This window comes from Euprymna scolopes, chromosome 43, assembly GCF_053919585.1.
Source record: "Euprymna scolopes isolate OS-2025 chromosome 43, ASM5391958v1, whole genome shotgun sequence".
Taxonomy (NCBI): domain Eukaryota; kingdom Metazoa; phylum Mollusca; class Cephalopoda; order Sepiida; family Sepiolidae; genus Euprymna; species Euprymna scolopes.
In genome coordinates, this window is record NC_136524.1 from 16,220,296 (window position 1) to 16,238,555 (window position 18,260).

Sequence of the window (18,260 nt, forward strand, 5' to 3'; positions counted from 1 at the left end):
TTTATTAAACGACAAACAGGCACTGATGACTGGGAAGGCCGTGTGACGAAGGAGGTCATGAACATACTGCAAGAAGTCATTGCGAGAGTGAGGAATGAGGACCCAGTGAAAGGGAAATGGTATGTCAGCGGCGAAGATACGGGTGTGGTTTGGTGCGATGCCAGTAACCTGGCGTTGGGCGTCGTACTAGAGATAGGAGGTGTAACTGTGGAGGATGCGGCGTGGCTAAGAAAAAACAACGACTTCTCCCATATCAACGTAGCAGAACTAGATGCCGCTATAAAAGGAATCAATCTGGCCCTGAAATGGGGATTGAAAATAATTGAAGTCAAAACCGATTCGGCAACGGTAGCGTCGTGGATTCGGTCGGCAGTAACTGGCGATAAGAGAGTTAAGACCAGGGGTGCTGCGGAAATGCTGATCAAGCGCAGACTCGGAGCGCTCACCGACTTGATAGCGGAATTCCAGTTGAGAGTATCTGTTGTGTTGGTCCCGTCAGAAAAAAACAAGGCGGATTCGATGACACGCGTGAAGAAGGCCTGGCTGCAGGAGGGAAAGGAGGTCTCCTCAAATGCTGTGCAGGGGAAGAAGTCAAATAGTCACACGAAATGCACCACTTTGGTCGAGAACGAACGTTATTCCTAGCCAGAGAGGTTTACCCGGAGACCACCGAGGAGGAGGTTAGGGAGGTGGTGGAGAACTGTCGAGAGTGCCAATCAATTGACCCTGGACCGTCCAGACACGAAGCAGGAGAGCTACATGTTGCGAAAGACTGGAAGCGATTGGCCATTGATGTGACACACTATCGCCACAAATTGTATCTGTCGATGGTCGACTGTGGACCGGGAAGGTTTGCCATCTGGAGAGAGATCAGGGCAGAAGCTGCATGGGCGATCGGAGGGGTCATCAAGGAGATATTTTTGGAGAGAGGGCCGGTTGAGGAACTCTTAATGGACAATGGCCCCGCTTTCCGATCAGAAGCCTTTAAAGGGGTGTGCGATAAGTGGGGAGTAAGGCAATTTTTCAGAGCAGCGTATCGGCCGAGTGGCAACGGAATAGTGGAGAGGAATCATTGCACCATTAAAGCCGCTGCGGAAAAAAGCAATGTATCACCCATAGAGGCGGTGTTTTGGTATAACATCTCGCCGAAGACCAAACAAGATGAGACAACTGTGCCTCATAGGGCCGTTTTCACATATAAGTGGCGGCATCCGTGCAACAAAACAGCAGGAATTGAGAGTGAAGAAGCCACTATCAAAGTAGGTGAAGAGGTGTGGGTGAAACCCTCCAATGCACAGTGTACCACTCGTTGGAAAAGAGGGGTCGTAACAGGATTGCAGTCGAAGAACAATGTGATGGTGAATGGCGTTCCCCGGCATATCTTAGACCTGCGTCGTGTGACATTGCCGGTATGCAGTGAGGGCAGTGAAGAAGAAGAAATCGAGGGCCACCGAGAAGCAAATGATGCTGCTCGACCTGACTTAGGCCCGCGTTGTAGTGAACCTGAAAACGTTAACCCCCGAGGAGTTGTCCCCCAGAGGCCTCGACGTGAGAGGAGGCGGCCTGCTTGGATGGAGGATTACGAAGTATCCTATTGATCTCGAAGATCAGGGGGGCGTGTGGTGTAAATGAAGAAAAAAGAAACAAGAACAATCGACCGCGTTTTTGTGTGGCTTACCTCGTGTTCATAATGAAGAAGAAAGAAACAAAAATGGCTGCCCTGTTTCTTTATATGCCTACAGGGTGACCACAAGGTATGCAAATGAGATGCTCCTGATTGGAGATAAAAGAGGAGTGATTTGGGGAAGGAAGGCATTCTGAAGTTAGATTGCGAGCAGAGAAGTTGTATTTGTAGAAGAGAAAAGTCGGATTCAGGGAGAGAAAAGCTAAAGTTGCAGAAGTTCGTTTTAGAGGGGAGAGAAGACGCGTCAAGTGGTAACCAGAAAGTGAAAGTTCAGACAGCAGTGTCACGCAATCGACAAGAATTAAGGTACAAGCTGTTTTATGTCTGTAAAGACAAAGTCTGGCGTATGTGCTGAGGACGGACAGCAGTGATGTTTACTCAAACTGCATCCTGGACTGTTTGAATTTTGGCTGTTAAAACCTTATATACGGGCGTTCTTGAATATTTCAGTCTGTTTGGTATATTACTGTGTGTGGAGCGCAATGTAGTTCCTTAATCCATGTCCCTCAGGGATCCATCCTGGGCCCAACTCTTTTCCTGATCTACATTAATGATCTTCCAAATCATATCCTTACATCATTTGTAGACATTTATGCTGACGACACTACCATTTATGGTACCACATCTAAGACAGTAAACGACCAAGTTCTCTCCAATTCTCTCTCCTCTGATCTTGAGCACATAGTACAATGGGGAAAGGAGTGGCTGGTTACTTTTAATGCATCTAAAACCAAGCTTCTCTCTTTACATCATCAACATTCTAATTCACATTTGTCATCAATTGAAATGAATGGCTCTCGTCTTCAGGAGGCCTCAAGTTTTGACAAGCTTCTGGGCTTGACCATTACTCCTGATCTTAAATGGAACACGTATATCAAATCTGTTGCCAAGGCCGCTGGAAAAATGGTGGGATCTTTCTATCGATCCAGTAGATATCTCACTGCTGATGCTATTCTCTACCTATATAAGAGCCAGGTACGTCCAGGGATGGAATACTGTTGCCACATATGGGCAGGAGCTGCTAGAAAGGACTTGTCCTGCCTTGATAGAGTTCAAAATAGACTTTGTAGCCTCGTAGGAGATGTCCTTTTCTCCTCCTTGCAACCTCTATCTCACAGAAGAGATGTTGCGAGTTTGTCTCTGATGTATCGTTATTTTCATGGAAAGTGTTCAACTGAGCTTCAATCTATGGTCCCCCCTCGCCAAACTTTCACAAGAAACACTCGTCTAGCTGTAAACACTATCAATAATTTCCCCCACTCTTTATCTGTGCCTAAACCTAAACGTAGATTCCATGAACAAAGCTTCTTTCTTAGAACTGCACGCCTGTGGAATTGTCTTCCATTTTTCTGCTTTCCGGCTGACTACAATATGGTTGTGTTCAAGTCTAAAGTAAATAAGTTCTTGATGAGCCGTCCCATATAAGTTAACAAATTTACCAAATTTTCATTACTAATGATTACTATATTGACCAATTTCTACTGTACACTCTTTAACCCTTATCCTTGAGTGGCCTCTGGGCCTTGATAATGTGGTGATGCCTTTGTAAAAAAAAAAAAAAAAAAAAAAATGCCTACTAGGCACCGTCCTCAAGTGTCTAAATTCTTTTTGTTTGTCAAGACAATCTGACATGAGGATACTTTTCCCCTACAAGTAAACACTGACAAAATATTCAAAATAACATGGCATTCGAAGCCTTAATGAGATCACCCTGGTATAACTAACTCACATTGTCATATAGAAGAAATGATGCATCTTCTCTAAGTGATGTTGTCCATAGTAATAGCACTAAGCTGGACACTCCACCAGACTAGATGAATTCTTGTTCTGGAATCTGGTAAAATCAAATAACTAAAAGAAAGATCTACTATAACATAGTTAACTGGTCAATTGGTGAGACAAAAGTTACTATTCTTCACTTCTGTACTAACGTTTGAGAGATAAAGCACTTTAATGGGATATTTAAATATCTATATATCTCATATAGAGACCAATTATTATCCCCAAGAATGAAACACACACACATATAAATATAATAGAAAAGAATTTAACAACAACTCGATAATATCAGTAATTTAACATTTATAATCTGATATCAACCGAAGACATACATACACATGCACACTATGCATAGATATAGGTTTTACATGTTTTATTCTTTTTAATGGACCATGTTCTGTTTATAATTCTATATTGTTTAAACATAGAGTATATTATTTACTTTTAATTTTATTTTGTTTTCTTTCATAACAGACCATTTATTTGACCACCAGGGGAAGCCCACCTTTTTTGCTGTCCCTCTACCATACTAAAAAGTTACTGACACCAGAGAGCATTCTATATCTTTACAATGCTACAATTCTCCCATAGTGGTTGATGGGCAGAAATCAGAGGCTCTCAGTATTAATGCTGGAGTCCTTCAGGGGTCCATCCTGGGCCCAACTCTCTTCCTGATCTACATCAATGATCTCCCACAACAAATCATTCGTTAACATCTATGCTGATGACACTACCATCTATGGCAACACATCAAAGGCCGTAAATGACAAAGTTCTCTCTGATTCTCTCTCCTCTGATCTTGAGCGCATGGTACAATGGGGGAAGAGGTGGCTGATTACTTTTAATGCATCTAAAACCAAGCTCCTATCTTTACATCATCAATGCTCTGATCCCCATCTGGCATCAATTGAAATGGATAGCTCTTATCTATGGGGAAGCTCCATGTTTTGATAAGTTTCTGGGCTTGACCTTTACTCCTGACCTGAAATGGAACACGTACATCAAGTCAGTTGGCAAGGTGGCTGGAAAAATGGTAGGATCCTTCTACTGCTCCAGAAGATATCTCACTACTGATCCAATTCTCTATCTGTATAAAAGCCAAGTACGTCCAAGTATAGAGTACTGCTGCCACACCTGGTCAGGAGCTGCTAAAAACAGCCTATCCTGCCTTGACAGAGTACAAAACAGACTTCGTGGCTTAGTGGTGGATGCCCTTTTCTCTTCCCTGCAACCTCTCTCCCACAGGAGAAACGTTGCGAGCCTGTCTTTGTTTTATCTTTACTTCCATGGCAAGTGCTCGTCTGAGCTCCAATCTCTGCCCCCCCCCATGCCAATCTTTCACAAAAAACACCCATCTAGCTGAAACCACTGTCAAAAATTTTCTCCATTCTTTATCTGTGCCAAAACCAAAATGTAGATTCTATGAACAAAGCTTCTTTCTTAGAAGTGTACGCCTCTTCCGTTTGCCTGTTTCCCACCTGACTACAACTTGGATGTCTTCAAGTCCAACATAAACAAATTCCTGATAAACCGCCCTCTTAAGTAAACACTTTATCAAATCTCCACTACTAACATACTTTACACGCAATGACCCTTATCCCCGAGTGGCTTCCGGGCCTTGATAAGCGGTGACTACCTTGTAAAAAAAAAAAACGCATGGAGTATTATTGCCACATCTTGACTGGAGCATCTTATACCAGTCTCTCACTCTTAGATAGCATCCAAAACAGAGTCTCAAATCTAATGGGTCCCACATTATCAGCCAAGTTCCATCTTCTGTCCCATTGCTGTAATGTCACATCCTTGTGCCTGTTTGACAAGTACTTTAATGGAATGTGCTCTGACGAACTCATAGCAGTTGTGCCTCCTCGGCATGCATATTTCCGACTAACCCAACAAGCAACAAAATCCCACCCCTTGCTGTTGAAGTCCCTAGATGCTGAAAAGCTTTCTACTCTAATAGTTCCTTCTTTTAGAATGCTAGACTTTGGAATTCCCTCCCTGTTTTTGGCTTCCCTGATTTCACTAACCTGCAGGTTTAAATGTAATGTGAACAGATATCTCGCTGCTTAACTCCCTACAGTGCATTGTGCATTGTTAACACTATCCCAAATAGTAGCCCCTTACTAATTGAATATAATATATAATGGAATATAAATTGATTGCTATTTCGATTTTATGTAACAAATGCATACTGAAAAATTCCTGAATCAGTGGCTAGTTAGAATCAAATATCGATTCGTCAAATGCAATACTATGTAGATCTAATGTCGAGAATACAGCTGACTTTTCTTTATATATAAAAATACTAGCTGTCCATACCCAACGGTGCCTGGGATGCAGTAAAGTCATTTTACTTTATAAGTTTTTTTTTCTTTCTTTATACATATTTAAAACATATACTCGGTCGCTGGAAAGATGGTGGGATCCTTCTAACGCTCCAGAAGATATCTCACTACTGATGCAATTCTCTATCTATATAAAAGCCAAGTACGGCCAAGGATGGAATACTGTTGCCATATCTGGGCAGGAGCTGCCAAAAACAGCCTATCATGTCTTGACAGAGTACAAAATAGACTTTGTGGTTTAGTGGGGGATGCCCTTTTCTCTACCCTGCAACCCCTCTCCCACAGAAGAGACGTTGCGAGCCTATCCTTGTTTTATCGTTATTTTCTTGGCAGGTGCTCGTCTGAACTCCAATCCCTGGTCCCCCCTCGCCAATCTTTCACGAAAAACACCCGTCTAGCTGAATCCACTGTGAAAAATTTCCCCCACTCTATATCTGTGCCTAAATCAAAACGCGGATTCCATGAACAAAGCTTCTTTCTTAGAACTGCACGCCTGTGGAACTCTGTTCCGTCTGCCTGGTTCCCTCCGGACTACAACTTGGATGTCTTCAAGTCTAATGTTAACAAATTCCTAATGAACCGCCCCCTTAAGTAAACACTTATCAAATCTCCACACTAACGTAATGTACTTGCAATAACCCTTATCCCTGAGTGGCTTCCGGGCCTTGATAAGTGGTGATCACTGTGTAAAAAAAAAAAAAAAAAAAAAAAAAAAAAAAATCACATGTGTGAGGATGGCCAAATTACGACATTGTGCGTTCTGATATTTGTGCGCATTGAAACGGTGGTTGCTTGTGAAAATGTCTCTGCCAAAAATTTATTCCGGACATATGTAGTGCCAGTGGTCACTACACAACCAACAACCATGTATACAAATATGATTTTATAAGATATGTGTCGATTCTCAGTATTTACTTCAATAGTGCTCAATGCGTGGGTACTACACACACACAGATAAAATCTGAAATAAATAATTGGAAATATTTGAACAGCGAAAAACTTGAATCAACGCTGGCTGGCATTAAAATGATTATGACAGATTTGGTAAAGTTAAGTGATTTTACTGATTGGTGATATGACGAAGAAGTTATAAATTTAAATCAGTACAAACTGGATTTGTTTCTTTTTGCTTTTAAGTAGAAAAAAGGTGAAGGTAAAAAGTAAGCAAACAAAACAGGAAACAATAAAAAGAATTTTGGTGCTAGTGCAGCACTGCAGCAGCGGCGCGGCGCACTTATTGATCCAAGCTACTTTTCAAGTAGTATTTTCAAGTTTAATGAAAGTTTTATGATATCTGTTTTTATTAAATTGTAAGGTACAAAATACCCTCCCCTTCACATGTTTTCTAAATAACGTTATTATTTTAGAACGGATTAATAAGTGCACTGCACTAGTACCAGAATTTTTAAAAGAAATGTGAACATTTAAAAAAAAAAGTAAACGAGAAATGGGTATGTATTACAATCAACAGACTACGAAAAAGTGGCAAAAAATTAAAAAAATATATAACGAATAAATGTTATCAAAGGCAAGATAAATTACTCTTTTACTTATCTGGAAAAGTTGTTAGCGGTTTTACTCACTTTAAAACGTTTAATCGGTTCGAAAATTATACAATGTTTTTCGATATGCGTGAAAAAGACAAATGGCGGCGAACTGACTGTTAAATGCGTAAAGTTTTGAAAAATGAGTTAAAACTAAAATAATTACACAAAATACTGTTAGAAACCTACCCTATATATGTCACGGTAACATATATAGGGTGGGTTTTAAATTTTGGACTACTTTTTCGTAGTCTGTGGATTGTAATACAAACCCGCTGGATTTTATTTTAAATAACAATAAATAATACTAACCGGCAATAGAACTGTCACCCCAAAAACCACTGCCACATCCGATCCTCACAGATTTGAGAGGTTTCCCATGATGGTTAAGTCGTGTCGTCATCCGGACATTTAATAAATTTATTGGAGACGAATAGTGTTTATTCGTGCAAACGCGTCTACAGATATTTGCCCACATTGTCGGTTTTTTACTCTAAAGAGATAGAGAGAAGAGAAAAAAATTAACGAATAATAAAAAATCAAATTGAATATGTATTCACTTCAAATAAATTTTGAATTTCGTTTACAACATTTATGAATAAAAAAGAAAAAAAAACATAATTACTAGTTAAATTTAAATTAAAATAATATTTCTATTTTTTCTATCTTTTATTTTTATTCATAATTTTCGGAAGTTGTGATAACAAAAATTAGCGAAATTAGCACATTTTTGTTATGACTTTTCAAAACAAACATGGGTAAATGAATAAAAACGAAAATAAGTTTAATTACTATTCTGAATATGGACATAATAAGAATTATTATTTTCCTGAATATTAATAATAATAATAATAATAATAATAATAATAAAGCTCACTTTTTTTTTCAACACAAATCAAAAAGGAGGCGGAAATTCGTCTGATTAAAAAAATGAACAAGTCATATAATGCGGTAATTGACACAAGTCTTCTTTGATAAGATCCACTAAAAGAAGGTCCTCAGAAGAATGTGACACTCAGGAAATTAAACACTCTTAAAATGTATACTAAGAGACCATGTAAATTACACCGAACGTAGAAAAATTATATTTTTTAATATTTTCGTTCAACTGTTAATTAATTCCGTCCACATTTTCCTGCTTTCTAAAATAGACATAATGCTTGTAATTTTTTGTTTAAAATATTAAAGTAAATATTACTTAATAACTAAAAAATAAAAAATAAAAACACTATACATCACTATAAAATATTATTAATTCTATTTTAACAATTTACAATAAAATTATTATTGTTTTAATCAATATCTTGTCTTCAAATAAATGTTTATTCGAATACAGTACCATTGAGAGGTGAGTGTTGTCAGCAGACAAGTATACTAGAGCGGCCATTATGTACACGCATGCGCTCTTCATCATATAATGAGGCGACTTTGATGGAGATCAATATGCTATGGCAGACTGGCAGATTGGGTAGAAAATGGATCTGCCTTTTCCCTTCCGGCACGTCCTTGTCTTCGTTATCCATGCTCTCCTAGTGTTGCTACCGCCGCCGAAAAAGAAGAAGCAACAGCTGTTTTTATCGCAGACAAGTAGAAATAACCCACGACTAAAGCAACGACTACTATCCTTCCTCCACTTTCTTCATCAACAAATAGAAAAAAGTACATTCGTATATGTTCTTCTTGTTTTCACCTGGTGTCAATATTTATTGCCCGATACGCACTTTGCCACTCTCGTTACTTTCATCCCCGTTTCTAATCGTTATTCTCTATAGAATTTTAACACCTCATTCCCAAATTTGTCCTGCTGTGATAACACACACACACACACACACAATATAAAGAGACCCTACTTATTCGCTTATCTCCACAAGTGACAGTTCTAACCACATAAAAAAAATAATACAGAAACTGTTGTTTTCTTCGGAGTACAAACTAAATAATACACACTGGGCATAATAACCGCATAAGTTGTTTCACGTACATTTTTTAAGTGATAAATGCAATTTCAATTCGAAGAATTCGGTTAAAAATATCAGTTAAACTTGTTCTATAGTCTACGCACATATTTTCGTTGTTTTAAGCGGTGGGGGAGAGAGAGAAATTCATCCGATCAATTATATAAATAAAATAAAAAAAAACAAAAAAAAAACCCCAGACATTTTTATATCATCGTAATTATTTTATCCAGATTGTTATCGGTTATTTAAAGTAATTCTGCACTTAATTTTTACACGTGTGAAAAAAAAGCTTTCATTGTCGTAGTTATGTATTAAATATTTTTAGCTTTTTCAAAAATAATTATCTGTTGAATAAAGATAAAAGACAATCTATAAATTTTGTTCTTGATGTAAATAGAAAACGTGCATTAGCAATTATTGGTACTGGCATATTTGAAAGTGTGTATTAACATATATATATATATATATATATATATATATATACACATATATATGTATGTATATATACGTTTGTCCAGACACTGACAAATTACCGTACCTAACTAGTTATTCTCTCTCTCCCTCTGTCATGTAACCCTCACCTAGTTTAGTAAATGACGGATGTGAGCAGTAAGAATTTTAGCTGTCGAAGTATCTGTTAGTGCTTACTAGAGTGGCAGCATTGTACACTATTAATTGGTTCTTTCTCTCCCCCACCCGTACAATCCTAGTTTTTTTTTTTTTTTTTTAATATTTAATTGAAGTTCTAAGTAAAAGAGAACAGAAGCAGAAAACACCCTCTACTCCCTCTTCACCACTGATCCCATCCACTCCCCCACTCGTTCTTAAACTCTTCATTAAAAAGTTAAGCAAATTGAAAGGAAGAAAGTTAAAGTTAGAAGCAATTATTTCAGCATTGCCAGTGGAAGATTACCACCATTTCTCAAAAAGAATATTAACAACAATAATAATCGTGAGCCATGGATGCCGATATGGGCGAGACGGTATATGGAACCCAGGAGGAGGGACACGTTATGTCGGAGAAGGTGCAGTCGCTGGCAGCTAGCATCTACAAGGAGTTCGAACGGATGATCAAGAAATATGATGAGGACGTCGTGAAGGAGCTGATGCCGTTGGTGGTCGGCATCCTAGAGAACTTAGACCTAGCCTTTTCGGACAAACAACAGATAGAGGTCGAAATAGAATTGCTTAGAGATGACAACGAGCAACTATTGACCCAATACGAAAGAGAAAAACAACTAAGAAAAGGTGCCGAACAGGTACGTATTTCACATTTCTAACTTTGTATCCCATCATTTCAGATTTTATGGTGTTGTTTTATTTTTGTTTTTCACTTTGCTAGCAATGCAATAATGCATATAGGTTCATTAAAGTTTCATGTGCTTATATGTAATTATAAAAAGTAAATATTTTGTGTAAAATAGTGAGGTAAGTACTGAAATAATGCGTTTGTTCATAAAAAATATTTCAGTCCAAGTGAACAATGTCAGTGGATATTCTCCGTTACAATTTTTTCCCATGATTGTGAAGTTCAAAACAACAATTGTACATAGATGATCATGTTTATTTCGTGTTCGTTGTCATAACATTCTTGTCTTGTGAAACTCAATGAATATTATCGACTGTTTAACAGTAAACATTTTAATGGCCTTTTTTTTTTTTTTAATTTTCGATCTTTTATACCTTTTGTTAGTTTTTATCAGCTAAAACACTTGACTTTTATATTTCCTTTTGTATAATAAAATAAACAATATGACAGTGTCAAAAACATGATCCATGAATGTCACTTGTCAGCTTATAACAAGCAATTCCACGTCATATATTTTCGACTTGTGCAAACTTTTTTTACGTTAAATTCGGTACTTAAGATACAGTCGACAGATCGATTTTTAAATATGTTGTTTTAAGCAAAATACAGTAGTACTCCCTTGTGTCGAAAATAGTAATATATCGATTAATTACGAAAATTCATTGAGTAGGACGACTGCTATTGTGTTTTCAGTAAAAAAAAAAAAAACTGTCTATTGACTAAAACAAATCGTCAGTCATTACATTGGCGAAAAGGGCGATAAGTATGCCCTCTGTATTTGCAATCTTCAAGGTGTTTACATCTACGGAAAATGCAATTTCCCCCAATTTTCCGTAAAAAATACTTTTAATATATATTCTATTCTATGAATTCCATAATTTTTGGATTTTATATTCCTATTTCCGACATGACAATTAAGTACTGCGTTCTTTTTACTTAAAACAACATATTTAAAACTCGAGCTCGGTCTATATTAACGAGCACTATAAATGTATTCTAAACTATATGGTTATCTCCAAAATCAGTTTTGAAAATTATGGGAAAACCGAATTATGCTACCGGAAGTGGATACGGTTGATTACGGAACGGAAGCATGGAAAACGAAACCATATATTTATGTCAAAAAATTAATTGGCGGATCTGAACGAGCCCCCTCCCCCCTCACTATAAAATTAATTTCGTTTTTACGTTTCTTTTTTTTTCTGCGGATTATCGTCGATAAGACTTAATTTTCATATTGCCAAGAAATTTCTTTTTTTTTTTTTAAGTTTATTTAATTCTTTTTAACATCTGTGTGTGTGGGGGGGTTCACTTTTTAATTATAACGTTCTATTAAATTGATACCCCGCTTTTTGGTCAATCAGCAAAACTCTCCTTATTGAGCTATTTTTGTGGTGTAAAAAAAAACAAAAAAAAAACGTTATGATTTAAAAGTGATAGCCCACGCTAAAATTCATTAAATAAACTTTTTAATTATTTTCCTGGTAAAATCAACGATAAAAATTTGACAGCAGGTGACCAGGTCCGCCATAAAACAAAAAGAAAATTTTCAATTTAAAAATTTCTATAAAGTCTTTTTGAAAAATATTTTTACACTTATTGTCTTATTGCTTATTATGATATATATTAAATTAATTAAATTATTATATAAAATAATTTAATAAATTATTTTATTAAATTTTTTCAATTTTAAACCACACTTGTGTTATCACGAAACAAAAACAAAAAATGACTTTTTTTTACATTTCTTTGTGAGAAATTGCATGACTTGCATTGCGACACTTCAATGGTTGATTTGAATTAATGCATTGTTTTAGTTTTAGTTTTTCTCATTAGTTGATGTTTTAGTTTTAGTTTTTCTCATTAGTTGATTTGAATTTTAATCCATGAGTGCGGGCGAGTTAAACTGACCAAGTCAGTCCGAGCTAATCCTTTAAGCATGATGGATGGACTCATTTTTAATATTCTTATTAATTTAAGGGCTTTGGCACTTGATATTGTCATTGTACCTTTAAGACAATTTAATCTAACAAATTAGGTTCCCTTTCTTGATGTAATATTGTCTTTTTAATCAGCAAAGAATGTTGATATTAGATTTACCTATCCAACGGAATTAACTCCTCCTTTTCTATGGAGAAGTTGTTTAAATAGATCCAAAACCAAGAACAATTGAAAATCTTCTCAGAAGAAATTTAATACCACTTCTTTCGAAGTCTCCTCTACCAGGCTCAGCCGAGCTGCAAAATGACGCAACATAATTTTGCAATCAAGAAGAGATGACCAGCGTTAATCAACCAGGTAAGTTCACTTTTGTTGTGTCAATTTTTCACTCGGCCAGAGTTCTAAAGTATGTGAGAATAAATTTCTCACATACTTTAAGTTGCAAAATTATGATCTCATTAATTTTTGCTTGACTTTAAATTGCAAGATTATGATTTAAATTAATTTTAGTTATATGTTAAATTGAAAAAATTATGATTCTATTTAGTTTTGATTTCGCCTAAAATTGCAAAATAAAATTTGCTTTCTAGTAGCAAAAAAAAAAAAAAAATGTCATGCTGTAACGTGGCTCACATTGCACCATTCTTGAAATAACTTTGATTACGAATATCATATTCGTAATTGATTTAAAAAAAAAAGAAAAAAGGGCAATTTTCTTTAAAATCATGATTCTCATTGCAGGCAAGGGATATAATTCCTTGTATGTTTAATTTAATTTTAATTATAAATTTTCGGCGACACATTGTTGCTAAACTTGGGTTTCAAGTTAGCCTTGAATTTATTTGCCACTGTGTGGTGTCTTGCGTCATTTTGAAATAGATTTTTTTCTCTCTTCTTTGCAACCATTTACTGCAAACCTGTATTTGAATACTTAGAGAATGGGATTATTTTCTCTTAAAAACAACCTTTTTTTTTCTCTTCAATTATTAATTTAATTGCCATGCTTAGTTGAAATTAAAACAATTAGTTCAATTTGAAGGGGATTAAATATTATTTGCGCTTTTTATTATTCTCGCTTGTTCTATCTTATGGATATTGCCACTCGTTTAGCAGAAATTATAAATTCCTTTCTTCCTTTCACGTTAATTTTGTTGTTGCTAATTTACGTTAGTTTTCAGCCTACATAACCTTTTTAATTATCATAATGGCAGCCTCCAAAGATTTATTTGCCAAGATTGAAGTGAAGAAATGTCATATTATGAACACAGTGAAATGGCCGAACGACAATCTCTCCCTGACTATGATTGAGTCAAGAGCAGAGGACATAAAAAAAGGTGGCAGAACAAATTGGATGACTTATTTGAGCAGATTATTTTAACCTTTTCCTAGGAGGAGACATTGACGCTTTTCAAGATTCTGAAATGTTTTCTTCTGATATTAAGGGAGTATTACAGAAATTAAAGTCTGGCCATGATGTTAAAAATCCAGTATCTCTTCAGCTTTTAAGGTTGGATTTGGACTGCCCAAATTTTAGTGGGTCTCCATCAGCTGACAAATTTGAATTTAGAATCCTCCTCAGAAGATTTGAATTTTTTACCACCAATTTGGAAGAAGCGGATAAATTGCTTCTTTTTAAATTTAAATCGAAGGGGAAAGCCTATGACTTGATCTCAAATATGGATTTTTCCTCTGACAATTTGTATTGTTGCATTAGATTCTTTAAAAGGAAAATTCATGAATCCTTCCCTTATCAAAAATCGAATTTTAGAGGAAATTATTACTTAGGCAAGGCAGATAACAAACAGAATTGGAAGAACTCAAAACCTTTGTAGAATAAGTTAAACTAGGCTTGTCTGAATTGGACAAATCTTTTGGAATGGAATTTTTCACAGAAAGTTCTACTTCTGGAATAATGGTTGCTCACATCCTGTTTTGCAAATTCCCTATTAATGTTGAGAATGAAAGGGCGTTATCCTTCATTTATATCTATCCAACTTTTTGGCATAATAGAATTTCTACAGGCAGTGCCTTTAAATATAAAGAAGTGGGAAAGTTGCCTGCCAAAACCGCTATTTTTTATCTTCCTCTTCATCAGAAGTTCAACTCAATATGGTGGTCAGCTCTGGTTATAAAACTATTAATCGTAAAAAGAGCATGAATCCCTAAAAACTTCTTAATACTATTTTGGTGAATAGTATAAAATTTGTAAATTGGCAGACCATACAATTAAGGACTGCTTCAAATATTTCTTATGACTCAAAGGTTATATGAGCCAAAGAGCTTCAAATCTGTACCAAGTGTCTTGGCAATCACTTGGAAACTTGTCTCCCTTTGATCAAGTTTGCCGATCATTGCCTCAATGTTCCTTCTATTTAGTTGAAAGTGTATTGAATCGTGTGTCCTCTTATTCCGACACACTTGCTGTTTTTTTTTTTTCTTTTTTTTGTTGAACGCGAAATTCAAAACTTTCTCGATTTCGGTGGAATTAATGAGTATTAAACTGTCTTTGTATGATGAAGCAAAGATAACTTTAAAAAAAACCCATCATGCTAAAAGATGGGAAATATGTGGATCTGCTCTGGAATTTTGAGAAGTTGTCTCGGATGTGCCTTCCCTAGAAATTGTGTAAAAGGTGACATTCTTTAGAGAAACAAGGTTTATATAATGAATATTTATGAGGTATTAAAGAATATGAACAAATTGATATTGTTGGACCTTTCTCTGTTACTTTTGACAAGTATGAAAAATATTGTTGAATCGCTCATAGGCCTTGGTGTCACCACAAAAATCCATCACGTCTTTAATTGTTTTTTGGAAAGACGGAGGGGGGGGCATTAATGATGCAGCGTATGCTGAAATGAACTTAACAGCACAACTGCTTGACCTACTATTGGCCTTTAGGAAAAATAACTTTTAGATCTTCGTAAGGCTTTCTTGCAGATCCACCTGCAAACAGCAGGACAAGGATAGATTGTTTTTTCTCAAAGTGAATGAGAAATTGTGTACCTATAGGTATAACTCAATCACTTTTGGCTTTAATACCAGCCCCTTCATTTTAAGCTACGTATTCAAGTTTCATGCAGAGAGATATAACTCAGCTGTGTTTTCCTCTGTAATTACTAACAATTTTTATGTTGACAATTTGGTCACTACTGGTCGTGATTACAACTCACTCCTTTCTATTTATAATACTGTCCATGACAGATGAAAGCATGCAGAATTCTAGCTTTGATCCTGTAACTCCAACAATACAGTCTTTCAGAACAAGATGATCGAAGATGGGTCTATTACCTCTGCTCTTCCTACCCAGGAGAAGGTCCTGGGGTACTGTTATTCCTCGCTTCTAAATACGGTTAGACTGACATCTACTGTGATAGACACCAAAGTCAAAACTAGGTGTGGGCTTCTTTCTCAAATTTCAAGTATACATGATCTTTAATCCATACTGCTTCCAGTTACCATTCATAGCAAGATCCTTGTAAGTCAACTCTGGAAAAGCAAACTGTCCTGGGATCAAGAAACCCCTAAAAATTTTATAGCCTCTTGGCAAACCCTTGCTAAGGAGTTAAACAAGTTATGTGATTTTGGGTTCCCCAGACGTGATGATGGAAGACTCCCCGGCGAAGTTTATATGCTTCTGTGATTTACGTAAAACAAGGAACACAATGTTCTGTTATTCACTTAGGCGAAAGTGGCTCCCATTAAGTGGACCCTTCCTATCTTAGAACTTATGGCTATCTGTCTCTGAAAATTGTTCCCAATGTGATGAAGGCGCTGAAGCCTATCAATATTCTTGCCATTTTCTTGTATCTGATGCCCAAGTGTTCCTATCTTGGCTTTTAAATAGAAAAGGGACTAAGAAAAACACTTGTTTATAAGACATTAAAAAATACTGGATGATATTAACCTAGAAATCAAAACTCTCAGTTTAAATATGTTCCTTCGTCCAAAAATTCTGCAGATTTGTTGACTAGTGTCCTTTCCACCTCTAAGTTTGAGCAATTATACAAATTTTGGTCAAATCAACATATTAACAACTGGCCTGTGTCTCCCTTACCTTGTCTTAATGACACAAACAAGAAAATTTATATTGTATATGTTCTCCAATGATTCCTGTACTAACGATCATGGCTTACCTATAAATATCGATGAATTTTTGTCTTTGACTAGGAGAATCAACGTTCTTGAGAAGGTGTTGAGGTTCTGTGATAGGTTGAAACACTGACACATAGATATCAACCATAGAGCTAAATTGTTGCTCTTTTCCTGTATGAAGAGGGAAGACTTTCCTTACGAGTTGGAATATTTGAACCAACCCTCAAATAAGCTGTTCCTCCAAGTGTATCATCTCTTGGTTTGTTTATTGATAAGGATGGCCTGTTGCAAACTAAAGGATGTATACAGAATTTCAACATCCACCTTTTTGAAGTTAAATTTCTTATACTTTTAGGAAAACATCATCATTTGACCGAATTGGTAACAAAAGAAGCATATTTAAATTGTTGCCATTTGGGAAACAATTCAACCCGATCTCATCCCAGCTGTGCTATTAAAATTCAACCCGATCTCATCCCAGCTGTGCTATTAAAAAAATGCTCAGCCGAAGTAGCTCCAGTTCTCTCTAAACTCTACAACAAATGCCTTAATGAAGCTTGCTTTCCGGGCTGTTGGAAAACTGCTTCTGTTGTACCAGTATTCAAGAATTCTGGCGAAAGGACTGACCCATTAAATTATTGCCCCATTAGCCTCCTCCCACTTTTTGCCAAAATATTTGAGACCTTAATTAACTAAGCTCTAGTCCATCACCTTACAGATGCTAAACTTCTGACTGACCAACAATATGGATTTAGACAAACCTGTTCCACAGCAGACATCCTAACTGTAATCTCTGAACGCATATACCGTTCACTGGACAAAGCGGGAGAGGGCAGAGCGGTAGCTCTAGATATATCTAAGGTTTTTGACAGGGTATGGCATGAGGGTCTCCTCAGGAAAATTAGATCATACGGTATCACTGGTAGAATACTTAACATAATTAAATCCTTCCTAGATAAGAGAAAAATCCAGGTTGTCCACGACAGTCGTACATCTAAACAATATAAATATAAATGATATAAATGCGGGAGTGCCCCAGGGGCCTAACTTTGGACCTCTATTGTTCCTGATATTCAGAAATGACCTCCCCGACAAAATTGCCTCTGAGATGGGTATATATGCTGATGACACTACACTCTATAATAGGCATGACAGGAAGACGAATGAACACATTTCTAAAGAAATGGCAGAAACACTAGAAGAAGACCTCCAATCTGTAGTGGAATGGGGACAAAAATGGTTGGTCACGTTCAATAGCGCCAAGACTAAACTAGTTTCCTTCAATAAATACAAGAAACCCTCTCTACCATCTATAGCAATGACCAACGACTCTTTATCTGAGAGTATATCTTTCAAACTCCTTGGCCTAAAGTTCACAGGAAACATGAGTTGGAACAATTACATTGAAAGCATTGCCAGGGCCGCTGCAAGAAAGGTAGGCTCTCTCTACCCTGCTAGACAACTACTAACACCCGAAAGTAGAAAGTATCCTGTACCTCTATAAGGCCACCAATTGCCCATGTATGGAGTATTGCTGTCACATTTGGGCTGATGCATCTGCTACTAATCTCTCGCTCCTTGACAAGGTTCAAAAGAGAGTCG

At 36.6% G+C, this 18,260-nt stretch overlaps 2 protein-coding genes across 32 annotated transcripts in view; one reads left to right on the forward strand and one right to left on the reverse strand.

Annotated features, from left to right (window-relative positions):
* Positions 1 to 8,832, reverse strand: part of LOC145268211 (uncharacterized) — a 227,321-nt gene extending 218,489 nt beyond the window's left edge. Inside the window, exons 1-2 of one of the 2 annotated variants that reach the window (XM_080123510.1) lie at positions 8,695 to 8,832; positions 7,668 to 7,848 (exon numbers count right to left, since the gene is read on the reverse strand). In XM_080123510.1, coding sequence (XP_079979636.1) covers positions 7,668 to 7,848; positions 8,695 to 8,769 — 256 coding nt within the window. In that variant the 5' untranslated portion in view covers positions 8,770 to 8,832. Of the gene's footprint in view, positions 1 to 7,667; positions 7,849 to 8,232; positions 8,373 to 8,694 lie in introns of those variants that run through there. The other variant, XM_080123511.1, reaches the window with a different exon arrangement.
* The window catches only part of LOC145268208 (C-Jun-amino-terminal kinase-interacting protein 4-like), a 405,923-nt gene that overhangs the window by 111,940 nt on the left and 275,723 nt on the right, over positions 1 to 18,260 (forward strand). For 26 of the 30 annotated variants that reach the window (XM_080123481.1, XM_080123494.1, XM_080123499.1 and 23 more), the window contains exon 1: positions 9,944 to 10,572. The exons of 1 other annotated variant lie outside the window; for it this stretch is intronic. In XM_080123481.1, the coding sequence (XP_079979607.1) occupies positions 10,273 to 10,572 (300 nt within the window). In that variant the 5' untranslated portion in view covers positions 9,944 to 10,272. Of the gene's footprint in view, positions 1 to 9,492; positions 10,573 to 12,899; positions 12,921 to 18,260 lie in introns of those variants that run through there. 3 more of the 30 variants (XM_080123505.1, XM_080123502.1, XM_080123507.1) reach the window with 3 other exon arrangements.